At 46.1% G+C, this 22506-nt stretch overlaps 1 protein-coding gene across 2 annotated transcripts in view; it reads right to left on the bottom strand.

Annotated features, from left to right (window-relative positions):
- LOC144756151 (E3 ubiquitin-protein ligase TRIM39-like) overlaps positions 1-22506 on the bottom strand; it is a 526925-nt gene that overhangs the window by 252993 nt on the left and 251426 nt on the right. For both annotated transcript variants that reach the window (XM_078645729.1, XM_078645728.1), the window contains exons 5-6: positions 13085-13107; positions 5575-5687 (exon numbers count right to left, since the gene is read on the bottom strand). In XM_078645729.1, coding sequence (XP_078501855.1) covers positions 5575-5687; positions 13085-13107 — 136 coding nt within the window. The remainder of the gene's footprint in view (positions 1-5574; positions 5688-13084; positions 13108-22506) is intronic.

The following is a 22506-nucleotide window of genomic DNA, read 5'->3' as shown; positions in this document are numbered from 1 at the left end:
CCCTACCTCTAAGCACTTTAAATTATTATTTAACTGTTTCACTGGGTTTTCCCCTTGGTACGCTCCCCGGTACGATCCCCGGTGCGCGTACCGGGCACTCCCCCCCGCGGGTCCCTTTTATAGCCCCCACATCAAACCTAGGGGGTCAGGGGGGGTCTACCCTGCCCCCTTATGGTCATTTCCCCCTTTGTTTTTGCCACCTCTTGTGTCTCGATCCTACCGAGACACAAGATGGCGGCCGCTCCGGACTGTCTGGAATGTTGACAGACACCCGAGAGCCAATCAGCTTTCCGCGCGCGAACTCGCGTTACGCGCCGGGGGCGCGTACCGGGGCGCGCTTATAGATATATATTTTTTGAACCTAAATTACTCAAAATCCTCTGGAGCACATATCTTGAGACATAGGCACATCGGGCTACCAGTCCCTACAATTTTGCCAAGTTTGGTAGGAATCCATTCAGCCGTTCGGGCTAAAAGTGAGTCCAACCGCCCTATGGAAATTAACATGGGGAAAACAGTTTTTGGGACCCACCTTTTATCTCGGCCCCCGCTTGACGAATCCCCCCCAAACTTTCAGGGAAGGAGCAGAGCGGAGCGGGCCATCTAATTTGAGAAATTCGCGAGAATTCGTCCACAGGCGCCAAAGTTATTCCCAATAGAATGTTGCGGATTTCCTATTGAAACTAGGTCCTAACAATAACTACCTTATGGCGACCGCCAGAAGTGTATGTGTGTATATATATATATATGTGTGTATATATATGACACCGAAGAAGGCTTTTTGCCGAAACGTTTGTCTGTGCTAAATAAACTGCACGCTGCCTAGTAATTCCCCTGAGTGCTGCTCTCTTCTTTTACACCACGGAGAAGTTTTTTGAGCGTAATATATATAAATATATATATATATATATATATATATATATATATATCAGCTCCAAAACACCAAAGCACTGCACTCCCAGGCGGGTGCTTCCGTTGCGAGGGTGCACTCGCAAATCCGATACTGCTCCACCTCCCAAAGCCGTAGACTCCCGTAGGAAGGAAGGAAAGCACTCACGGAGGTATACTTATCCAATTTATTTAAACACAGCAAACTGACGCGTTTCGGTCGTAACCTTTGTCAAAGTTTACCAAACCGACACAGGCGTGTACTTTTTATGCATCCGGGTCAACAAAAATCAACATAGGACATGCCTTCGGGGATGGAAAAAGAAAAGGGAGTAAAAGGGGGGGAACATGAGCGCCATATTTGAATGCTCAAATGTCGATGAATAATATCACATTAGCTCCCTCGATGGGCAATTCCATATAACAGTGCAAAATGAATTCATAAATAAACACTGCCGTCAAGCGCCCCTTCTCAACTGTTAAATGCATTAAAACATGAATATACAGTGACCAAAGGAAATCCACATCCATTCTCCATGTCTCCCCACAATTCTAAGGTATATAGATCCTTAGGATGCAATCAAGCCCTGGATGGGCTACTCAAATAAAATAAAAATTCAATCCTAGAACCAAAGAGGACCCACACTCTATATATAATCTAACAAAACAAAGCCAAAACCAATAACAAAAACAAGAGCAAAGTTCATCACACTTATCATCAAAATCAAAATCAGAATCAATAACCATTTCAATAACATTTATCATACATGTGTAAGAGATTGAAAATAATTGAAATTAAAATAAAGTGAGATAAAATAAAATAAAACGAAATGAAATGAAAATCTATCCTGGAAACACTACAAAACCTAAAAGTAGATAATGCAGCCAGATTCAAATATCCGATACCTAGGTAAATTCATACTACATGTGAAAAGTAACCTTAATGGTCATAGATTAAACGTGACCGGAACAAAAACAGACTTCTAGTGGAATCCGAGCAAAAACATAGGCATATCAACAGGTTAAATCATCAATCCCATAATGTCAATCTTCATAAGGGGTTGCCTACAAAGGTACCCAGTCGAGCATGCATACAGTGACAGATTCAAATGCATAATCGACAAAGGTGTCTTTAAATAGATATCTGCCGGCAACCCAGAGGACTCTACTCCCCCAAATGAGATGACAGTTCTTCATGTATATTCATACCCATAGGCATTTTGGTTTGTAAATCGATTATGTACCTGGACTCGAGTCTACGGAGTCGGACAAGCCTGTCGCCTCCTCTCGGGTTCAAAGGTACATGATCCAGGCCAAAAAAGCTTAACTGGTCCCTATTGCGCTTATGTGCTAGATCGAAGTGGCGCGCCACAGGGTACGCCTCATCGAAGTTGGCAATAGCACGCATGTGCTCCAGGACTCTCATCTTCAGTGGATTAACCGTGCTGCCGATGTACCACAGCCCGCAGGGGCATGTGAGGCAGTAGACGCAGTAAGGAGTGGAGCAGGTTATGAATTTATTGATCCTACGTTGTATCCCGGTATTAGGGATAGTGTAAGACCGTACTCTCTTACTAAACTTACACGCCTTACATTTCCCACAAGGGGAAAAACCACAGATTTCACCAAAGGTGTTGGTCTTGGGGGACTCCGTGGAATGACTCTGTACCAGATCATTCTTGATGGAACGAGCTTTCCGATAAGTAATCTGGGGATTGGTAGGTAAATCATCTTTGAGTAGATGATCAGTCTGTAGAATATGCCAGCTTTTCTTAAAGATTTTATTCAGGAATGCAGCATCTTGAGAAAAGGTAGTTATTAACCTAAATTTGTCCCCACTCTTAGCAGTCGTATTTGCACTTTTACTTTTCAACAGATCTTCTCTATGTGTCGAGTTCGCTCTTTTATAGGCATCATTGAGGATTTCACCCCCATACCCTCTCGACTTGAAGCGTTCTATGCACTGATTGGCTGCCATTTGAAATTCCTTATCGTCCGTACAGTTACGCCTTATCCTTAGTAACTCCCCATAGGGGATACTCTTCACAAGGCTGACAGGATGACTGCTAGTGGCTCTCAAGATACTATTACCCGCTGTGGGTTTACGGAAGAGTTTGTTTTTAAGTGTCCCTCCCTCTACATAGATAGTTACATCCAGGTAATTAACAGTGGTTTGGCTCACCTCACCTGAAAATTCAAGGTTCACACTGTTCTCATTCAGTATCCCCATGTACTGTTTAGCACTCTCAGTTGTGCCGTTCCAGACAATAAATAAATCGTCTATGAAACAATACCAACTGATCAGGTTGCGAGTCCACGGTGCATTATCTGCCCCCCAGGCCACCTGCTCCTCCCACCAACCCACGAAAAAGCTGGGGGCGAAGCAGGTGCCCATCGCAGTCCCTGACAACTGCCGGAACAGTTCTTGCTGAAAAAGGAAAATGTTGTTCGTTAGGCAAAAATTGGATAAATTCCATTAACATTTGGCCATGCCTCATAAATCTCATAGGTCTCTGGTCCAGATAGTACTTTATGGCCAACAGACCATCACCATGATCAATAGCGGTGTAGAGGCTAGTAATGTCCAACACCATCAGTGTATAGCCTTCCTTCCATTCGATCTTACTCAGTTTATCGAGAAAATCTGTAGTGTCACGAATATGTGATTTCAGTTTCAGAACAAAAGGTAGCAAAAAATAATCCACAAACATGGATAAATGTTCCGTGAGACTTCCCTGTGACGCCACAATAGGGTTCTTGTGCACCTTTGGGAGATGATAAAAGGTTGGGATAATGGGGTTTAGGCGTCTCAAGAACATAAATTCATCCATTTCAAGGAGGCCTTCGTTGTGCCATTTCGTAATTAGAGCATGATAGTTGTTTATGCTCATTTGGTATTCTTTTTCAGTGATCACCTGATACGTTGATTTACAGTTCAATTGTCTTTCTGCCTCCTTATTATAGTTCTCCTTAGTTTGCAACACAATGTTACCGCCTTTATCCGCGGGCTTATACACTATGTTTTTATCTTTGCATAAGGTTTTAAGGGCCTGATTCTGTGCGTTAGAGAAATTGCCCTCCCGATCATTCTTCATGAAGTGCTGTTTATTGCGGAGTGTCTTCAAATCCTTAAGGACAGAATCCGCAAACACATCGATGGCATCATATGCCAATTGAGGGTTAAAAGTGGATACAGGTTTGAAAGGGGTTGTTTCTCCTTCTCGTGCCACTCCTGTGATGGAAACTTGTTGTGACACACTCAATGCAGTGTGATTCTCTGTCTCATTCTCATCGCAAAGGTCCTCCAATACCATAACCGTATCAAGGTCTCTACTCATAAGACTGTCTCCAAAGGTCTCCTTGTTTTTCTTTTTTGTGTGGTAGATTGCACTTTGGTCTTAAAAAACTTGTGCAATTTTAGCTTGCGTGTAAACTTGTAGAGATCGATCCGAGTCTGTGCAAATTCCAAACGTCTTTGTGGGCAGAAGTTCAAACCTAAATTCAGGACTGATTTCTCAGTCACAGACAAAGTTTTATTGGTTAGGTTTACAATGGTGTGACTCTTACCTTCCATTACTTTCGTTTGTTGTACACCCTTCTGCTCCGTGTTACCGGTGGTGAGGTTGATCTTTTTGCGTCCCCTCTGCCCCCTCCTCGTTTTCCTCCTGCTCCTCTCTCCGGGGGCTTGCCCGCCCACCCGCCTCTCCAGGACTGGCGGATCAGCTTGAACTCCTCGTGAAAAGGAGTACGGACACGTCCTGATCGTAAGCGTCCTGCAGTATCATCCTCTGAGGATTCGTTCTCTGCCGCCGAAGATTCTGATGTGACAGGTACCTCAGATTGTTCTGTGGGGGCTGGTGATGTCTTCTTTAGTAGTTCCTTCCGGGGTGCATCATACTTTTTCGCAAAAGTGAACACCCTACCCAGGGCGTAGTCCTCCTCGTCTCACTATATATATATATATATATATATATATATATATATATATATATATATATATATATGTATGGTTAGTATATTTAATAAGTTTATAACTTCACCACACATGCTTTTGCGTTGTAAAGGCATGCGTGGTAAAGTTATATGCGGTGTAATATATTGCGGAGTGATGGTACTGCGGACTAATGACTCATGCGTTGTATTAAATGCGGAGTCATGGTATGCGGTATAAATGTTTGCGGAATTTTTTTTTTTTTAAGGATACTTGTAAAGCGCACTGTTACTCTACCCGAGTGTCCTGGCGCTGTAGACCGCTGGGGAACCCATCCTGGTTTTCCCTGTGAGATGGTCCCTTTCTGGGTATCTCCAGGGTGAAACCAGGCATCCCCGGCGTCTGTGTGGGGCCGTTGTAGAGATGAGGCAAGCTTAATGCCCAGAGTTACCGAGTGTGTTCCCTGGTTAGAGTAGGCACTGAGGCGAGAATTATCGAGTCCGTTGACCCTGGTCCAAGACCCTGCCGCGTCGGGAATTGAACCCTGGTCCCGGGCCGTTCTCTGCTTACAGGTCTGCCGCCTCTAACCAGTGAGCCACACCTCTCCTCCAATTACGTCATATATTCGTTTTAGAAGCAACACAACTACATACCCAAATGCCTACTGAATATTTAGGTAATCTCATAAATACAGGCATTTAAACTTTACTGTTAATTCTTTATAGTAACACTAGGACATGTTTGTAGTTTCTCACCCAATGATTCAATTATCTCTCTGTGCAGGTCCACTTCCTTCTCCTTGTTAGTCATCTCTTTTATCCCCGTCGAGGTATCATAAGCAGCATGCTCAGCTTTCACATTTTCATACCTTGGAAAGAGACAGGTAGGGATGATATCAAAGTTGGTAGTTGGGAAATACTATATTGTGTCAGATAAATGAGAGGTAGCTGAATAATGTAAACAGGTAGGGAGCGTACAGTAAGCACCCAATTTGTGAAAAATGAAGAACGGGACACCGGGATACAGGAATATAAGAACTCTTGACTTTATACAGTGCATTACACACTTCTAGAGTTTCTAAATGCTGCAAATAATGAGCACTCTAAAGCAACTTAACATCAAAAGGATGGAAACCCGAGTCTGTCTATCAGGGATTCAAACTTCTGACCTTTCAAACACTGCATGGCAACAACCATTGCACTCAGTGAGCCATACCGTAATGTGAACATCAAAATACTGCGTTATAAAATAAAGTTTGAAAATGAAGATGAAAACAGAAGCTCAGAAAGGGATATAAACGTAGAAATGATGAACTAAAGAATGTATTAAAGAGAAAAGGCAAAAGATAGACTAGAAACAAAGAGAAAGAGTGGAGTAAAAATGAAGAGCAAATACAAATATATAAATAACAGCAAAAAGTAATCCACAAGCCACATGAAAAGAATGGATACTAGTGAAAGAAACTTAAAAATATATATTAATGAAAAGAAAACTAAGATAAAGGCAAAAGAAAGTAAAAATATCACATAAGTAAACAACATAAAAGCAATAGCACACATCTAACATGAGACACAAAGTGTCAGGTTGTAACTACCTGAACTACAACTCCCAGGTGTAACGGGCTTTGAACTACGGCTCCCATGAGCCTCTGCTTGCGGGCGGAATATAGCCAGTTCCGGCTGGGAGGCAAGTGTACTTGATTCGCGTGGATTCCTTGCGGGAGCGGCTGCTCTCACACGGGGAGATTCTCGAGGCGGGTTCTGGTAAGAGCAGGCGTCCGTTGAGTTAAGACGTTCTGCAGGATTTACCTTTTACCGCATTTCTGCTTTGGCGTTTGTTAAAGAGAAGCGTGGCTCAGTGGTTAGAGGCGGCAGACCCGGAAGCTGAGATCGACCGTGGACCAGGGTTCGATTCCACGCCTCGGCGGGTCTCGGGCTCAAAATTACACAGACTCGACAATTCTCGCTCTGGTGCCTACTCAACTCACGGGGTCACACTCTGCGACTCTGGGCAATAGCTTGCTTAATCTCCACTACGGCCCCTCGCGGCGGGATGCCTGGCTTTCACCTTGTGGACACCCTGCCAGGGTTTCTCACAGAGGAATACCAGGACGGGTTCCCTAAGCAAGCGCCGGGACGCTTACGGGCAGCTGTGCGCTTTACAAGTCCAGCACATTTACATTTAAACATTACGAAGAGCGAATTGCTCATGAACCTTGGTGAGTTTTCAGTGGTCTCGCTTGTTTTTGAGATTCCTAGGGGTTCCTCCTTTCTGGATGAAAGTGAACTTGGTAGAAAGCTGGTTATTTGGAAGTTGAGTTGGTTTTCAAGTGGCGGAATGCAGGGGGGGCTCCTCCGCATTGCCGTCATGAACACATGACGTTTGGATTGTACCTTCTGGTGGATTACAAATACCAAAGCGGGCGGCGGTGGTGTTGTAACTACGCCCTACCGTGTTTGGTTGTATTTGAACTTGAATAATTACACATTGTTTTCAATCGGTTATGATGAAGGAATCCATACCGGTTGCATAGATACAGCTTTGGATATCTCTTTTGTTTTGCGTTACTTTAATTCCAATTTCCAAGAACGCTGGATTGTAGTCAAGACAAGTGACTACTTATTATTGGCGTTTATATGTATGAATTCATAACTCCTCAAGGGAAGGAAGGCGCTGGGAGCATGTCATTGCATGGATGCTCAGAAGCATAGACAGCTCGGGTGATAACCCATCCTATTAGCGAGAAATTTAATGAGAGTAGGTTGATGAAATGTACTAACCTGTTTTGCATTTGTTTTACAGCTTCCATTTCCCTGCTGTCCCCTTCCTTTCCTTTTCCCGGGTTTTTTCCCCTTTGGAGTTTTTCCCTCACCGTATCGCCTGAACACCCTGTGTTTATCTATCGGGGTGTTCGGGAGGTCCGGAGGTGGAGCTTTATTACGGCGAGCGGATCCTGCAGAGTGCCATTCCTGACACAAAGTACACACTAAACAGAATGGAAACTAGAGGAGTGAAGTATAGAAAGAAGAAACAAAAGTATAAATAGAAAAAATAGAAGGAAAGAAATAAATAAGATAAAATGTACAACTAGAAAATGAAAGACAAATATAAGAACATAAAAAGAAATTTAAAGCAAAATAAGAAAAGATTAGAAAAGAGAAATCATAAAAGAACACACTGGTAAGAAAAGGTGAATATAAAGAAAAGAACCAAGAAATAAGGAAACTGAAGTAAAACATGAAATAAAAAAATAAAATGGAAGAAAAAATGAATTAGAGAATGACAAATAAAATAATAATAAATAAAATCAATATAGAAGTGCAATAAACTAGACGTTCTTTCCGCGTGGAGTAGAAAGACTCCAAAGAACTCATGTTTAATCATTTGTAAATATCTAGGGCAAAATTAGTACCTTTCAGGGTACAAATATTGCAAAAGCTATGCTCCTAATTAGAAGATGGTGAGATATGAAAAATGGGCTCACCTGAGAAACACAAATACATAAGTAAAAAGTAGTGTGAAATAAGTAATAGTAAAGGCTCCTCATACATTTGTTGAGCTGTTTTTTTTAAAACTCTTTATTCATGACTGTATCAAATATTACATGTTACATTTGACCATTTTATCATCTATCAGTCTTTTCACGTTTTCTAACCTTAACTGTCGGCGAATTAACAAGTATTCTCTTCCATTCTTCCCTGTAATCTCTGGTGTATCATTCTATTATATCAATAATCTTTTGCATTCACATTACAATATCGCCTGTTGATTTAACTTCATCCCACCCAAGTCCCACCCACCCCTCACGTCTCCTAGCTTTACCATTGTGTACACTCTGTATTCCTTGGCATAATGACCTTATCCTGCCCAGAAAAAACATCAGCAACTGGCTGGTTTAACCCTTATACTCAGCATTCATCTCCCCACCCCATAAGTCCACCGCTCTGCAGCCTGCATATACGATCATGTGTTGTTCCCCTGTGATAATTCTAGATCTACACCCTCCATCTCTATCAACATTCGCTCCCAGTCTTGTGCTATGGGATGTTTACGGAGCCCCTTCTCCTCCTCCCTACGCAAGATCGCACTTTCCGTCCTGCCCCATTTTAACAAATCAGAGCGCTATACCTCTACACTCGGGGGTCTGGTTGATTTCCATCTCATAGTTATAACTCTGAGTGCCAACATGAGTGCCAGGTCCAAGAGTTTCAGTTGTGCTTTGTGGGTCTTGGGTCTCTTCTTGTGTCCTATCAGGCAGGGCAGTGCCCCCTCAGGAATTTGCAGGGCTGTGATAGTGTGTGTCGGACCGTCCCCCAGTAGTTGCGTATTCTCGGACATGCCCACAGCATATGGAGGATATCAGCCTCATCCTCCTGACATCGGGGACAGTTGTGGGAGGAAGCCGGGAACATTCTATGGAGCCTCTGGGGGGTAAGATACGCTCTGTGTAATATCATAGCCTGTATGAATTTGAATTTGACGTTTCTAGATACTCTCCTGTGGTGTTCTAGGATAATCTTCCATTCCCCATCTGTCATAGCCTCTCCTGTGTCCATAGCCCAGGCATCCCAGAGTGTGGTAAGGGGCAGAGCAGCGTGTTCCCTAATGCCCACATAGAGCAATCGTACCATGTGTCCTCCCGTTCCCATGTAGTGGAGGAGATGTACCATTTCATGTTGTTCTGGTTTGGTGCACTGTGGAGCCCATGTACGTCGTACACAGTGAGTCACTGAGGCGTGTAGGAGGTACATTCGCAGTGGGGCTACTGTGGACTGTGCAAAGGAGTCGTGATCCATCAGTGTGTCGTCCCCAAACAGGTCGCCCACTCTATCTACTCCTGCCTCCGTCCAGGGCTGCAACCTGCGTTGTGTCAGACTTCACTGCGGTGTTGGGAGCCCTAACAGGGGAATGTTATCGGCATAAGGAATGGTCCCTGCCGTGTACGCCAGTGCTTTTCGCCAGCACCCCAAAGCAGTGCGTAGTAGGGGGTGGCAGTCTCGGGGAATCTTGGCTGTGGTCAGCAAAAGGGAGTGCAGTTCCCCGCGCGCTAGCCGGTCCTGTGTAAAAGCGATCTCATGTAGGTTCCTACCCGCCACCCAATGTGTCGGCCATTGTAGTTGGCTTGCATAATAATAACCTCGTAGGTCTGGCACACCCAGGCCCCCCTGTCTGGTGTTCAACTGTAGTTTTTTTAGGTTTATTCGTCGCCTCCCCGGACCCCATATGAGGGCAACCAATAACGTGTTCAGCGTGGCAAATATTTGTTGTGGGAGAAGAACCGGCAGGTTTACGAAGTAGTACAGTATCCGGGGGAGTAGGACCGTCTTTGAAATCGCCACTCTACCCTATTGACAGATAGGGGTAGGGACGTCCAAAAGTTCACACTACCTCGAAGACCATTGATTGCCCTCCGTACGTTACCCTCGATCTGGTCCTCCTGACTTCGATAAACATTAATGCCTAGGTATTTAAATGTGGTCGGTGCTATTTGGATCCTGTAGTCACCAAATTGTATGTGAGAAGGTCGTTGTCAGACTCGGAAGTAGAAGCCCAGGGATTTCGTCGGGTTTATAGCCAGGCCAGAGACGGTCTTAAAACGATCAAAGATGATCGCTAAGTGTGAGTGGTTCTCATTCAGATCTCGGAGGTACACTAAGATATCGTCGGCGTATATGGAGATCAGATTATGTGTGCCTCCAACGGAAATGCCCACCTCAGCCGCTCGAGTCCGGAGTGCGATAGCCAGAGGCTCGAGTGTTAGTACGAACAGCAGAGGCGATAGCGGGCAGCCTTGTCGGGTGCCTCTGTAGATGTCATAGCTATCCGAGGTATGAGTGCCCGTAGGTGCTCTAGCCGTTGGATTCGTATATAGCAAGCGAATCCACTTTATCAGAGTGTCAGGGAAGCCGAAGCGTCTTATGACTTCAAACATAAAGCTCCATGTAAGGGAGTCGAATGCCTGTCGGAGGTCTAGGGCGATACAGCCGGCCTGGGGCAGGTCCAGTGGCGTGGCCGACATGAGGGCGTGGAGTCGTCTCGTATTCTGGGAGGTGCTCCTCTCCGGTACGAAGCCGCATTGGTCTGGGTGGATTAAGGCAGGGAGATGGGCCTGTATGCGCATAGCGATAGCTTTGCTAAGTATTTTATACTCCGTGGGGAGCATGGAGAGAGGTCTGTAATTACTTACATCAAGGGTATCCCTGCCCGGTTTTGGAATGGATATTACCGAAGCCTGCATGGTCGTGACAGGTAGATGACCAACCTCATAGGCAGTCTTGTATATTTTCTCTAAAACGGGTACTAGCGTTTCAGAGTAAGTCTGATAAAATTCCGCCGGTAGCCCGTCCATGCCAGGGGTTTTGCCTCTATTAAGGGAGTGGATAGCTAATTTTATTTCCTGTTGTGTTATGGGTCCGGCTAGCTCAGGCCGTACCTCCCGGGTCAGGGTTGGGAACGGTAGATCTCGTAGGAATTCCATCATGTCATCTCCAGCGCCCTCAGGGGGAGGGGCATATAGCTTCTCCAAGTGAACCTTAAATGCAGTATTCATTTCCGACTGTGTGTTCACCTCCCTGCCTGCTTCGTCTCTGATGCACGTGATCACAGGGACTTCGGGAGTGTCCCGGATCAGACGAGCCAGCAGGGCTCCAGATCTATCCGCTTCCGCCTGTTGGCGTCTCAAATGGTCCCTATACTCCATAATCCTCAGAGTCTCTAGGAGTTCTGCATGTTCTATGTTGCATACTTGTAAGTCTCCCTTACGCCCAGGGTCTATTCCCGCTGCCGTCTCCCGTTCTTTCAGGCGGTCCTCAACCTCACATAGTTGCCTGTGAATTTCTTGTCGGGCACCTACCAGTTGGCCAATCGCATCTCCTCTTATCACAGCCTTCATGGCATCCCACACCACTAGGTTCGAAGACATGGAGTCCCAGTTCTCTCGGAAATAATTAGAGTGTCAGATAGTTGTGTGCGGAATGGGGCATCCTCTAATAGTAAGGGTTTGAGCCTCCAGGTGGGTACTGGTGAAGCCACCCTCCCCCAATGCAGGTCAAGTGTTAGTGGTCTATGATCCGAAAATGTTTTGGCAAGGTAGTCTGAGGACGTACACTTGGTCACTAACCCCTTCCATGCTCATGACGAGCTGAGCTCGTCATGAGTTGCGCCGCTCGCATGCTCATGACGAGCTCAGCTCGTCATGTAACGCGGTTATTTTAAAAATGCAGCACAGCGCGAAAAAAGCCGCCGCATGCATGCGGTTAAGGAGTTAGTACACAAGAATCTGTCTAGGCGAGTGTGTAGATTATGCATTGGGGAGTAGTATGAGTACTCTTTGTGTGTAGGATGCAGTGTACGCCATACGTCTGACAGCCCCCATCCCTGAAGCCATGTTCTAAATGAGTCGGCTAGCTCGAGTACCCCCGTCGTCTGGAGGGGGGGGGGTGCGATCTGTCTAGGTTAACATCCAAAACCATGTTCCAGTCTCCCCCCAATATCCAGGGAATATCTATCCAGTCAGTTAAAGCCCGTCCTACATTTGCAAGGAACCTATCCTGATCAAAGTTCGGGCGTAGATGCTTCCCAGGACCAGCATTGTACCGTCTAATGTGCCTCTCACTAGGATATATCGTCCGTGGACGTCTACCTTCCTCTCTAGTTCCACGAAAGGGGTGCCATGTCGTACCCATATGGTGGCCCCCCCTGGAGAAGGCCGAGTACGTTGTGGAGAAAATATTTCCTCTCCACTTTTTCCGCAATGTGTGTGCTTCGGACAGTGTTAGGTGGGATTCCTGCAGGAATACTATTTGCGCCTGTTGGCGAAGTAAAAAGGCATGTATTCTATGTCGTTTTTGTACTGCACCTAGCCCCGTACATTCCAGGTAACCAGCCTATATTTCCCTTTCGTATCAGCCATGCTCAAGTACAAGTGTCACAATGAGTATTTTTTCGCGTTGCAATGAGCGTATTATCATTGCTAGCCAAGAGACGTCACCCACCCTTTCCCAAACTCGAACTCTATAGGCGCAGCCTTGGAACTTTGCTGTGCCGAACCAAAAAGTGTAAAACATCACCAAACAATCTACGGTGCATACGCCTTTGGGGGGTCGACTAAGCATGAGCCGTGTCCAGAGAGCCATACTTTGTCTGCGCTGCCGGCTCAACGGCGCCGCCGGGAAAGGTATTAAACAAACATCAGGTACTGGTAGACTTTGGGGGGTTGGGGGGGGCGATTTTTGTTGTTGAGCTGTTAATAGCCGATAATCGTACCTGCTCAGTGTGCTCTTCACATCCTGGGGAGAGAAACACAGACACATCAACATAAAACTACTAGAAGTTGACTTCACAGTAAAATGTATTCACAAGTGCAGTAATTGTAAACAAATATATACAAATAAAACCAAGTATATTAATAATGAATACATTCTTTTTTTTATTATTGCTCTTTGTAAATAAAGCAAGGGTTAACTTATGAATGCAGTCAGTGCAGTATGAGTCTTTCTTTAAAATAAGATTAGCTCAGTTAAACAGAAGACTGTTCTGCTTGTTGGGTTTTCGTTCTTAAAGATGCACATTTTGGGGGGAAGAATGCAATCTCTTTATGTTGGAGATCCCTGTACACCATAGATCTTGTCAATTTGAAAAAAAATGTATAGTTCCTCAGATCATGGGGAAAAAATGTATACATGCATTGGCATGCAATTAAATAATTCATACACTGGTAAATCTGCCCCAGGAAATTACTAACTTTTAAAGCCAGATGATACAAGTGGCCAGACCGGATTGAATACCTAGTCTATCTGTCCTAGGCTACTGGCTGCTCTCTGACATACAACATTGTGCTTGGCCCCTATTATTCGATGTGCTACAATTTACTTTCCAACCCAAAAAATGTGCAGCGAAAAACGTTCTTCTATTTGAGAGGAAATTCGGCCCGCAGATTTTTTCCATATTACAAAGAGTCGCTAGCCCATGTTCTCTGTGTGTGTCTAGCTTGTATCAAAGAGAAGATGAGCCATCTCCATTCAATATTTTGTGAAATGAATGTAAGGAATTGCTCATTAGCTATCACTCACTGTTTGCAGAGTACAGATGGCCAAATAATCAGCATATTTGCTAAATGTATCGGCAGTCTCTGTATGACATACGTAGTATACTGTAGGCAACTTGACTAAGAGTGGTGCTATCTCTATGACTGGTCTTTCAACACAGTCCATGGTTTTTTTTTTATAAACCGATTTTACTGAATTTAAGGCAGCAAAAAATGGCACACACGCATTGCAATACAGAATAAAGTACCACGTGTAAGCAAGGCAGTAACACTCAAGTAATACATCAAAATTAGAGCAAACAACGTCCAAGAATGCATATCCATGTCTTGGGTAAGTTGACCCAGCCATTTTCCCCAAACCCGTCTGTGTTTGTGGGGTCAACCCCTGGCCTCACAGACCACAAGTTCATTCTTCACAAACCAATCCACACCGCGTCTCCATCTCTACAGGGTCAGAGGAGTATGACACATCCACCGTGTAGCAATGTCCCATTTCGCAACTAGGATGGCTGTGCTTGAAATGCCCTCTAAGCCCTCATTCCCCAGGAGCCCTCAAACACACCAAGTAATATCAATAAGGGGGAAAGGGAAACGTCCCGCCCAGGGGCATAAGACAAATCTCAGATCACTGGTCCAATAATGATGTACCCCCGAACAGGACCATACTATGCGATAAATGTCTGCTGGTTCAAAGCCACAGCAGCGTTAGGCAGAAGTTGGCCGAAGGCCTGCCCCACACAGGTGGATTGGAGAAAGATATGCAAAATAAAGGTAATATGTTTGTACCAGCCGCAGCCGAGAGGAGATGTTGAGTTCACTAGGGGCCATCAGGGTATCTCGCCAATCTTGGTCTTCCATGGGACCCAACCAGCCCTCCCAATGGGTTCTAAGATGGTCTAGCGAACCAGGGGAATGGACTATGAGGATTCTGGGAGATTCCTCCATGGCCCTGGTTACCAATAAGAAGCTTAGCCTCCAATGGGTTAAACTCCGGGAGGGTTTCAGCTGACTGGATGGGAGTGTGGAGAGCATGTCTGAGCTGAAGGTATTTTTAAAATTGAGTATTTGCAAGGGTATATGTATGTTGAAGGTCCTGGAAGGAGCATATATGTGACCCAGACCACACATCTCCCAGTTGTGTGATAACAATAAAGTCCCTAGTTTTGAAACATCAGAGTACCATCACCTCTTTCAACCAGGTACCATGCCAGTGAGGGATGTATTGTGTAAGTCTAGTCTCCCATTGCACGTGTCAAAGTAAAGCTCTTCATGCAAAGGAAATCATCCTGGGATACAGAAAGAGAAACCGGGATACATAGAGCATGGGCTGCAAGCAAGGGAAACCCAACAACAGGAGTTCTAAGTGATAGGCAGGATCGGACCACCCCCCCCATTAAACCAATCATGGATAACAAGAAGGTGGGAGACTAGTAGTAAAGGTAAAGATTAGTCATTCCTAGACCACCATCATAGGGCCCCCATTGACAATGTGGGAAAACCAGGTGCGGTCTGAATCTATTTGTGGTTCCATCCAGATTGCAATACCACGCCAGAGACAAATGAAGTGGTAGGTTCTGAAAGATGTGGAGTAATCATGGAAGGATCATCATCTTATATAGAGCGATGCGCCCCATTACAGTGAATGTCTGCTATCTGGTGAGATCTGCTTTAGGGGTTGAAGATTAAGAGTCCAAATAAGTTCCGGGTGTAAAGTAACCTATATGCCCAGGTATTTAAAAATAAGCCGCGTAGAGGGATATTTGTTTGCCAATCGAAACAGTCTCTAGATGGTGCCAGGGGAACAATTCATCCGAAGGCCTGAGGTTGCCTAAAAAATGTTAAGCAGTTGAAGACTATGAGGCCCACTCACGGCAGGGTACGTGAGCTATAAAAGAACGTCGTCTGCGAACAAAGCAATGCGGTATTCATTGCCAGTGCTCCAAAAGCTTCCAGAATGTTGGGGATCTGTATGGATAAGCTGGGCCAAAAGCTTTATTGTAAAGGCAAAATGGGGAGGGGACAGGAGGTAACCCTGCCTAGTCCCTTGTTCTATGGAAAAGGTTGTGGAGAGGAGCCCATTGACCCGCACCTGAGCAGTAGGGTAGGTATTGACACGAACCATGCTCTGGAACCGAGATCCAAAGCCAGTGCGAGCCAACACCAATTGGAGGTAGCTCCAGTCCACCCTGTTTAAAGCCTTCTAAAAATCAATGAGCAGTGTCAAATCCTGAGGCAATCGATGACGGTGGGCCAGGTCCATGTGTAGCCGATGAAGGCAGTGTATCATATTCTGGGATGACATAAAGCGACATTGGTCTGGCTGCACCAATTTGGTCAGGACATGTTTGAGCCCGATTGCCAATACTGGGGCAAAACTTTTAACTTTGCAGTTATGGAGTGATATTGGGCGATAATTTGTGTATGAGGAGGAGCGGGCTGCATCTTCGGTATTACCACAAAGGTGTCCAAATCTAATTTGACGGGAAAGGGGCATTAGCAACAGACCTCTTTATATAGGGACAAAAGATAGGGGATGAGAATTTCCCTAAACTTAGTATAGTATTCCGTAGGAAAGCTGTCTGGGCCAGGGGTCTTTACAGATGCCAGACCGGAAAACGCTACCCTAATCTCTTCAGCCAGGAGGGGTTCCTAGAGTAGATGGGATTCAGTGGGAGATAGGCAACGAAGAGGGACAGTGTAAAGGAAAGCCTCAGAAGCGACTGTATCCCTGTCCACTGGAGTTGAATATAACTTCCTATAATATTGAGCAAAAGTCTGTACTATCTCAGGAAGAAAATGTCTTGAACAACCAGTTTCGTCTATGATTTCGGGATGATTCTATGTATTTGTTGACAAAAGGTCAGCCAGTAAAGTTTTTTCCAGTTTTGTCTCCCCAACTGTAAATCTTACCCGTTGTGGCCCATCAAAGATGCCTGACTGCCTCAAGGGAGTGCATACAAATGTCGCGGAGGAGACCTAATTGACGGGAGACATCTTCTGCACTGTTCCAAGCAAAGGGCGCGTGCCTGTAACAGGGCAGTAAGCAGGAACTCTGACACTCCCAAGTTCTAATAGAACTCTTGGCAAAACCCCACAGTGTCACTTTACTAGCAGCCCACAGGGTGCCAACTCGTGCAACTGACCCTTCATTGCTATGAAAATAGGCTCGAAGTTCAGTACTGAGGGACTAAACGAGCGTCCTATTCTGAAGATACCAGGCATTAAGATGGCATATGGGGTGGAGTCCTGATGAAGGGTGTCCAAGATGAAGGAGCAAAGGAGAGTTGTCTGAGAGTTCACGTGGCAAGATTTGAATTTGGGTCAAGAATCAACAGTCCGGGGCAGGCAATACAATTTGTTCTATCTGGGAGTGAGTATGATGAGCTGCTGATTTGTGTGTGAACTGACGTAGTAGCCAGTGTCTAGACTTCCAGGCATCACAGAGGCCTAGAGTAGTGGTACAGTCAATAAGACGGCATGCCTCAGTATGTCTAGAAGTGGTAGGGGGTCCCGTGATGTCTAAGTCATGGTTCAGCACACCGTTAAAATCACCCCCTATTACTGTAACCCCTGTGGAAGGTGTAGAAGAAGTTCAGAGAGGTCGCCAAGACTGGCAGCCAGAGAAGCGGATGGTGCGTCAAGGCACACTAGGGTGACCACCTGTCCCTCCAACGTGCCCTCTAAAGCCCCTGTTGGTTGTGCCTTACATGAGAAACCGTAAAGGGAAAGGAACAGTGCGAAAGGATAGCGCTCCCTGCATGAAAGACCCTTACGTAGCACTTACGGGCGAGGAAGGTACAATGCTTTCCCAGAAGGTGAGTCTCCTGAAGCAATAGCACCTCAGGGAGAAGACAATTGGCAAAGGTGAAGACTACAGCTCGTTTCACTCGGTCTAGATGACCGTTAAAATTCCAGGACAAAACTTGATAAGTCATGTAGATGGGGGATGAGAGTAACTATGAAAAGTGGATAACCCAGGAACGAGACCCGTCAGGGTATGGTAGTGTGGTAAAGAAGGTAACAATGGTGCGCTACGAGTGATCACCACCCCAAGGGTGTAGTCACAATCATTGCAAAGGTGTGTGTCAAAACCTGAAAGGGAAGGGAAGAAGTAGAAAAATACACAATACAAAACACAAGATTGAAAGAACAATGTCTTGCAAAGAACCCCCAGCCCCCCACTCCAGCCCAACCACACTTCCACCCTAGAATTATCTGCAGCCCTGAAAAAAATATTCTTTGGAAAAAACAATATACATAACAATGTAGAAATGTAAAAGGGGGGTAACCCCCATCATAGTAAGGATGATCCGTTAAGACAGTAGCCGCCATTTTGAGTCCATGGAAAGACCTTTGGAACTATTGGGCAGGTGTTTGAGTAAACACAACTGGAAAACAAATAGGACAGTACATGGCACATGAGTATATGCAGCTGTTAAGAGTTCAAACACAGTCAAATCGCAGGGCTGTGGGAAAGATCAGAATCTGTGCGAGGAACAGCCGGATAGGCAAAGAGTGAGGCCAACTGTCTGTCAGCCCCAGTCCCTCATCCTCCACCAGTCCCTCAGAGGTAGGGTTCGAAGTAGGGGGTTCGAAGTAGGCAGAGATAGTGGCAGTAGTTGTATCTGGGGTGAGGGATTGCGAGGGTGATATCTGTCGAACAGTTCTTAGTCACCTCTGGCATAGAGTGTACTGCCTGCGGGGTTTAGGCAGCGACCATGATTCCAGGTTATCAGCAGTGTCCCGTCTGTGTGAAGAGGAGATAGTGGATCCATGTAGTAGACAATCCCCAATAAGCCACTGCCATGCAGGCTCAGGACCATTACAAAAAATGGACTTGTTGAGATGGAGGACACTGTGTCTAGATGAGAACAAAAGGTGATATGGAAGTCCCTTAACCCTCAGTTTCAGTTTAACCTCAAAATAGGAGAGCCTTCGTTATTGCACCCTACAAGTGTAATCTGGGAAAAGGAGAACCTTATTGTCACCACATCTGAGGTCTGAATATAGTCGAGCCTCCCTGAGGCTCACATCCCTGTTTCTGTAACTCAGAATGCGCGTTATTATTGGTCGGGGTGAAGCTCCCGGTGGAGTTTTAGGGGTCAGGGCCTAGTGTGATTTCACAATTGCAAACCATGAAGACAGGTGATCAGTGGGTATCAAGGATTTAATCCAGTGTTCCATTTAGTCTGCTATTTGTTGGGGTTCTGCAGCCTTGGTATTCTCGGGAACTCCAATTAGGCGTAAATTGTTATGCCTAGAGCGGTTTTCTGCATCTTCGTCGTGTCTATGGAGCTCCGCCATGTGGGTAAATAAAGTGAAGACCTGGGTCTTGAGAGTGAAAACATCGTCCTCAACCGTGGAGATCCAAGATTCAGCTTCAGTTATTCACGCAGTGGCGTTTCGGAGATCCTGGAGCAGCAGTGCCACATCTATCCGCACCTCACCAATTTGTTTTTCCATCGCGGCTTGTGATGTCTGGATAGCTTGCAGTATTAAAGTAAGCTCACTAGGCAGAGAGGTCGGTTTATCACTGTTTGAGGGGCCTGGAGGGCCATTATTGGAGCCAGTAGTTTATTGGTCCATGCGTCTCTGTGTAGGGGCAGACTGGGTGTTTTATCCTTGCCCATTACAACACAAACATTGTAGAGATTTCCCCTTAAGCTGAAGTCAACATCTGGGAGCCTGTGAAGTAGCAGTCACCCCAAAAGGGGGGAGCAAGATCCCAGATCAGCTTAAATAGGCCCCACCCAAACGATGACTAAAATAAATGGAGAGGTGCCAAAGGAAAAGGAGAGATAAGCCTCAGCGGCAATCACAGTTCTCAGGGCCAAATACCAGGAAGGGCTCAGCCAGTCATAAACAGAGTTCCGGCAGTGACTGGTACGAAGGGCGCAGTATCAATAGTCCCCAAAACGATCTGTGAGGTCAACCACAGTGAGACCCCACGCATAGAAGTTCAACACACCAGGGCTCTTGCGGGGGGATGTTTGGGCTTCACAGGCAGGTTGATCAATGGCTTCAGCACATGATGAGAAGGCAGGTGGGTGAGGGTGCTCCCAGTAAATCCTGCGCAGCAATCCACCAAAAGTCTTGGGCTCCCAAGGGAGGTGGACTAGGTGTCTGGTCACTGGGCCTCTGCCGCAACTGCTCCAGTAGCACCCCAGGAGGTGAGAGGCCGCGGCCCGTTTACAGCCGCGGCACAGGCAAGATGGATGGCATTGGTAGCCGCAATGTGGGACTGACGCGCCCATGGTCTTGAGCAAGAGAGCAAGCTAGTGGGGCTAGCACTGATACAGGGCCGCAACTCCACATCAGTCCCCAAGCGCCACAGCAGCAATCAGACGGAGGCCAGATTCCCAGGCCCTGACACCCGAGGCAACTGATCCAGTGGCACAGAGGGAGATAGCAGCAGGTCTCTAGTTCTAATGCCCGCTCAGGTTCGGAGCCCGGCTCTTCCAAGCAGCGGCCCAGGGCATCTCCTCAACATGTAGGCCTCCTCGGGCTCCACCACCCATTCCCCGATAAGTCTCCCTCAGCGGTTATACCACCAGCCCTCAGAAACACCACCAGAGTATCTAACGAGGTATAGCGATCGTGTGGCTCACCGTGCTCGGAGCTCCACTGCGGCGTTACCACGCCACAGGCCTCACAGCTCCATCAGGTGTCTGGCTCACTCTGAAGGGCAGTGGTGGGCAGGAAGGTAAGGGCTTTGTGGTCAGAATCCTAGAGTTTACTAGGGAATACACGATGGCAGCAGGTACAAGTCGGGCTTCATGCCGGACAGAAGTGGTTGTATCGGAGCTGCACTAAAAAGCGACCGCCATGTTGGCCGTCTAGGTCAAGCCCCTATAGTCCATGTTTTAATCTAACTTGTCCACATTTTATACATCTCCGTGTGTATATTTTTGAAAGACTGCAATGGCAATAAGATGAAACAATAGTGATCTAAGCTATTTATTTTGAAATATTTTATCTTTTTATGATGTCAACCTTTAATCATGATGTGTTTTATAAGATTGCGCTAAATTGCCTTTAATAGAGCTAAATTGCTTTGCTAAATTGCCTTTAATAGAGCTAAATTGCTTTTTTGATAATCAACTTTATTAGGTTTTAAAACGTGGACACGACATTTCCTAGCACAAGAACACACAGTGCATTTCATAATTATTGTGTGGTATTTAGGAAGGATCCGCATTCACATTACATGCTGACAGAAGGTATACCAGAGTCACAGAAATAGTGGGAATCAATACACATCTATAATGCTTTTAGCCCAGTAGGTCCAGCCATTTGTCCCTCACTCGTTCGTATTTGGTCAGCACCCCTTTTCCTGGGAGGCGCACCAATCCAGTCCTCTGCGCTAACGTGACACCATGGGGGGGCAGGGTCCTTCCACTTGGCCCCTATGTCGCGCTTGGCCACCATGGTGACCATACCCAGAAATGCTCAATCGGAATTGTTAACAAGAGACTGGTAGATCTGGGACACCAACCTCACCTTCCCCAGGTCTCGCATAAGAAGTTTGGCCTTGAATGGACTAAACTCAGGAAGGTTAGTGCCCACAGGAATGTGCAGGTCATAGGCGTGCTAGAGCTGTAGGTATTTATAAAAACTGAGTGGAATTAAGGGAGTATGAGCCCTGCAAGTCCTGAAAGGTGTGCAGATGACCCCCCCGACCAAACATCCTGAGTTGCGTAATGCCAATAAGATCCCATTTCTGGAACCCTTCTAACGCCTTCACCTCCCTCATCTAAGTGCCATGCCACAAAGTTGTCTGAAGTGTGAGTTTAGCATTGCAGCTGGGTGTAACGAAGTGCGGAGCACCATGCTCTAGTCACTGCCGGAATAGCATGGGGAATTGGGGAGCCATAGAGCATTGCCTGGATCTGCAAGAACCCCAGGTTGCTCAACTCTAACTGGTAGGCAGGATCAGACCATCCCCTGGAGAGCAAGTCATCGATCACTAGAAGGTGCACTGCAATATAATAAAGGAAAAGGTTGGTCATCCCCATCCCACCATCAAATGGGGCTCTTTGGCAATGGGCCAGAGCCATGCGTGGTCTCAAGTTACCCCAGAGGAATGTTGAGGCCATTTGGTCTAAGACACAAAAGCACAAGTTACTACTTGTGTAACGATATATCTGTAAGAGACATTAGTTAGTGATAGATTCCTTACCTTAGAATATCCCCAGGCGTCAGACTGGATCCGGAATTTGTTTTGCGTAGCAATACCCCTGCACGCCGGCAGGCGTCGTCCGCGGCCGTCGTCGGCATCGTTAGCGCCGGAATGACGTCGTCGGAGTACTTAGACGCCGCCCATGCGCACTTACGTCAGTTCTGATACACAGCTTTTCCGCGCCAGATACGCAGAGCCATGATAGAACCAATACTGGTGCCATGAAACTGGGGCCCTGAAAGGGGATGACCTTAACCCTACATATCGGTTCACAGAACGGGGAGGATGGGTGAGTCGGTAAAGAATCTATCACTAACTAATGTCTCTTACAGATATATCGTTACACAAGTAGAAACTTGTGCATCTGAAAGAGACACGTTAGTGATAGATTCCTTACCTTAGAATAGATACCCCAGCAATACCAACCCCGGTGGTGGGTCTGCGAACCAATAATCACACCAG

Source organism: Lissotriton helveticus, chromosome 5_1 (assembly GCF_964261635.1).
Source record: "Lissotriton helveticus chromosome 5_1, aLisHel1.1, whole genome shotgun sequence".
Classification (NCBI taxonomy): Eukaryota; Metazoa; Chordata; class Amphibia; order Caudata; family Salamandridae; genus Lissotriton; species Lissotriton helveticus.
This window is presented reverse-complemented; position numbering and strand designations above follow the sequence as displayed.